The sequence below is a fragment of the Lactuca serriola genome, chromosome 9 (assembly GCF_051521515.1).
Source record: "Lactuca serriola cultivar US96UC23 chromosome 9, Lser_US96UC23_V15, whole genome shotgun sequence".
Classification (NCBI taxonomy): Eukaryota; Viridiplantae; Streptophyta; class Magnoliopsida; order Asterales; family Asteraceae; genus Lactuca; species Lactuca serriola.
This window is the reverse complement of record NC_136416.1, coordinates 20,413,555-20,418,226: the sequence shown is the minus strand read 5'-3', so window position 1 is coordinate 20,418,226 and position 4,672 is coordinate 20,413,555. Positions and strand designations below refer to the sequence as shown.

Genomic DNA, 4,672 nt, shown 5'->3' with positions numbered 1-4,672 from the left:
ATTTTGATCCTATATATATATATATATATATATATATATATATATATATATATATATATATATAGAGAGAGAGAGAGAGAGAGAGAGAGAGAGGTATAAGAGTCATTTTGGATATGTTAGGGATCAAAATCAAAACAAATCCAAAGCACATGGAACGTCTGAATTAAAGAAAAAAGTTAAGGATCAAACACGCAAATTATTCCAAACCATATGGACGAACTCTTAATTACTTAACAATAGCAATGGAATAAACGGTTATATGTAGATGCATATATGATAAAGGTGTTGAGATCCATGTTGAGGATCTCATCAATAATGTAAGGGTGTATTAGACGATAAACAAACCCTTCCATGTTGATGAATTCCCGATGGATCCAGATGAAAAAGAGAAGTCATACTCATCATCTTTTATATAGCTTTAAAGATTCCCTTGATGATAATACTATTACTCAATATAGGTTGAAGGATACGATGATATCGATTCAACCCCCCCCCCCCCTCCCCTTTCTTATTTTTAGAGTTGTCAATAGATTTTTGAGAAGCCATTAATCAAGAGTTTAAGGTTGGGTGGTTTTGGTGTGACATGAGTTTTCTAAGTGAATATATCTTGTTGTAAAACAATCATTTGCTTTAAGTATTTATTGACTTAATGTATATGTTGCTTAAAACCATATTATGACATGGATATCGTTTCGTATTAAGTGTAGCCCTGATAATGTGATCGAAGGTTATACAAACCATTTTCATCACCCATGATCTATCGGGGGGCCTGGTTACTCATGTAACCATGGACCAGTGACTCAGTTTGATGGGATGTTGACATGGTAAATTGAAGTATACATTACATAATTTTATGGCACCACTAATATAATATTTAATTTATGTTTTTCCTTCATTTGTGTAGATATACATCTCTAACAATATCATATGGGCATATCAGTTTTCGGGTGTTTTGGACTTATGGTCGTAAACATTGGCCATTTCGACATTATTTGGTCGACACTAGCGCATAGTGATTTAGTTCTCTCCAAGTCCAAGTCCATGTCCATGGAGTGTTAGAGATATTATTTATTGCATTAACGCCTCGTTCCCGAGTTTAACAAAAGAAAAGAAGAGAAATGAAAAGAAAACAAAATATTTTTTTGTGTTCCCGAATTGGAGGGAAGTGGAAAGAAAATGGATCGTTTTGTTTTTTCTTTCCAAATCCTTCCAAATCAGAAGGAAAGTTAGGAGGGAAAGTGATCCCCTCATTTTCCTCCACTTCCTTTCATTTCCCTCCTTTAATGAAACTCAGGAACACCAATTTTTTTTATTTTCTTCTCATTTCCACACATTTCCTTTTCTTTCTCTCGTTAAGTTGAACTCGGGAACGGGATATAAGGTAGCGAGCGATCATATCCCCTCGAGAGCTTTAAAATGACATGTGTGCATGCCACCGAGGCATCGCACCAGTGTCACATATATGAGGGAACGTCCCATTTAGACGTATTCCATTTTGTAAGTTATACGTTTGTGATTCTTTTTTGGACTATGTTTTCTAAACGTATTCAGTCGACACATTTCTATCTGAGGCATATATCACACTCAATGTCGCATAGAAATGAGGTTAGTTTAGTAACTTGGGTTTTTTATTACGCGTCCATAGTTTTGTGGCTTTTACTTCCTCATTGATCAATTCATCGTTTTTGCATATCTTCTCGTCTATCCAATTCTTCTTATCTTCCATTTTCTGCAAGACCACTATATATGTTAATAATAACCCCCTTACATGTTCACCAAGCTTTTTAATATTTTTTTCATGCAACCAAACATATTAGACATCTTTTCATACCGCCTTCAATCCTTCTCATCGGATTAGGTATGTTTAGCGGGGATTTCGAAGAGGTCTAAAGAAAAGTTTATAGTACTAGTTTTTTGTTAGGTGTGACTGAGAAGAGTTTTTTTATATGTAGTTAAACATATTCATCCACCATCCACACCTATAGAAGGGGTAAAATGGTCCAACATTCTAAAAAATCCAACAACCTAACTTCATATTAACTCATAGCTAGCATACACAAATCATTGACTATTAATAACTCTAAAATAAGAATATTCAATGGGGTGAAAATATTTCATTAATACAAATGATTATCAAATATGATTAGTACATATACAATCTCATATCATCATTTTTTATTTAAATGAAATAGGAGAAACTTATATAAGAATTTTACTTGCTTTCCATCAATGTTTTCGTTCCATTATTTCTTTGGTCAATAAACCATTCTTCATTACACATGGTATTGCCTAGGGTCTCAGCTCATTATTGGAGGTTGAAAGTCGATTAAATCTAGGGGCAATCTTAGACCAACCAAAAGACATTTTGGGAGCCAAAAAAATTAAGCTTTTTAAGTTAAACATAAAAGCAAATGACTCGGTATAGCTCTGGTATGAATAATGTTTTCATTTAACATGTTTATCCTACGACAATACGGAGTTACGTGAAAATTCAGGTTTATATATATATATATATATATATATATATATATATATATATATATATATATATACATATAAAGGTTAGGTGGGACTTTTGGTTAATTCATAGAGAGACTAGTTATGTAGAAATTTGGTGGATCCATAAATATGAGTGTTTAGGTGAATTTCCATGTTTCATACATTATTGTGTAAAGTGGGAGATGGATGATTTATAGATGACATTGTCTCCTTTGAATTATTTTACCTCATTCAAGGTTGTATAAAAATGTGTTATATTTGTAGAACTAACGCTCTTAATATCCTTTTTATGCTTGTAATGAAAGGGTTTTTATTTTTTACTTTTATTAAAATGTTAATACATGTTGTAATGGATATAATAGAAATTTGTCTCAAAATTAAATAAATTTTTTAACAGCTTCAGTATAATTTCATGATTTTTAATACGTATTTTTGTAACAAGTTATGAGTTTGTGATGAATCTACAAATAAAATATAATCAAATAGTTTAGCAAAAGATACGATTATTACCGGTAAACATTTATACAACGATCGTTGGTAAACTCTAAAACAGAAACCCTAAAAATATATTTAGAAAAATACAAAATTGTGAAACAAAGTAACAAACTATAATAAATCCCACTAACTTTTTCAATTAGGTCTCTCTACTGGTCATTAATAAAATAAACCCTCTCACTAATCTATGTTGATATGATCTAATAATATAGTAAATGGATCATTCATGATCTAACGGCCCAGACAAGATGTGCACCTGATCAAACCATTCTCATTGCACAAAGTACAACTCCTAAAGCCACCTTTATCAGTGTAGCACTTGTGGCTTCCGCTGCACTCGTCGCAGAGGATAAATCTGAAGTCGCCGCAAAACTCGCATACGCCGGGAGTAACCGCCGGCAAACCCTCCACGAACTTCTTTAGCTCGCCGGTCTCGTGCAGCTGCCTCACCTCCTCTGCACCTCCGACATACCTACCGCCGATGAAAACCCTAGGTAGGGTTAGTTTGGTCTTTTCAAACTCGTCCTCACCGCCTTCCGCCATGATGTTCTGTAACTCGTCGAGGAACCGGGAGTCCATCGACAAATCACGCTCGTCAATCGAGACACGGAACCCTCGTAAGATCGATTGAACGGTGCGGCAAGCCTCGAACGTCGGCCGGACCACACGGAGGCTCGTCATGTATACCACCACTCGCTTTTCCGCTCCCGGAATGGAAATCACGCGGTCAGATTTTCTCAATTTTGCCTCCGCCGGAGTAGTATTTGATTCCGGTGGAGATTTCTCCGGATTCGTGATCTGTCTAGTGGAGAAAGCGCGCGCAAATTTAGTTGCGAGGTGAACTCGGTGGAAGATCGAGAGTCTCCTGGCTGTGGCGGTGGCATTGGCGGTGGTTGAGCATTGATCTAGGGTTTTGTTGAAACCATTACTACCATCATCAGCGAACAGCTTCTCAACGTCTTTGAAGGATCGATGAATGAAGTTGAGATTTGAAGACGATCTACGGATTGAACCATCAATGCTATCATTATCACGGCTAAATTTCCGCCGAGATCTCCACATCTCAGGTAAGATCCCAATCGTCAAAAACACAGAAAACCCACAAAAATTTTCCACCCAAAACAAGAGAGATATTGGGGTATTTATGCCGATTCCATCCGAATTGAATGTAGAATGGCAGAAGATGCAACGGTTGTAATGAAGGATCGATCAAGGGTTTTGTAAATTTTTGTAGATATGAAGATGTTGGCAATTGGCAATGTCTTCTCCTCTACAGTATTTTATACGAAGTGAAGTGATGAAATTGGATTTGGGTTTGGGGCCTTCCTTGGGTTAAATGGGGCATGTGTATGTTCGTTTCGATTTGGACACCTTTTTTCTTTTTGCCCCCTTTGTCTTCCCTCATTTATTACAAAATGTATGTGAATTGTGATGAATGATAATGACTTAAAAAATGTGTTTTGTGTGTACCTAAACTTGATTAATAAACGATATTGTAATGTTTGGGATTTTAGATTTCTCAAAATTTAAGGTCGAAGATAGTTTTTTTTTTCTTTTGTCAAAACAATGCAACAAAAAAAATGATTACTAAAGTAAATATATTATTTGAATATTATTAATTTTACTATAACCTTAAGTGTCAATTTTAATCAACTTGGGTGTAAGAAGTGTACATATC

General features: G+C 35.1%; 1 protein-coding gene across 1 annotated transcript; it reads right to left on the bottom strand.

Annotated features, from left to right (window-relative positions):
- Nucleotides 1-1,463: 1,463 nt before the first annotated feature.
- Nucleotides 1,464-4,320, bottom strand: LOC145074799 (uncharacterized protein At5g39865-like). Its single transcript, XM_079021122.1, has 2 exons — nt 3,251-4,320; nt 1,464-1,729 (listed from the first exon to the last, which is right to left on the bottom strand). Exons 1-2 carry the CDS (start codon nt 4,054-4,056, stop codon nt 1,702-1,704), a joined length of 834 nt encoding a protein of 277 aa, XP_078877248.1. The 5' UTR covers nt 4,057-4,320; the 3' UTR covers nt 1,464-1,701.
- Nucleotides 4,321-4,672: the final 352 nt, after the last annotated feature.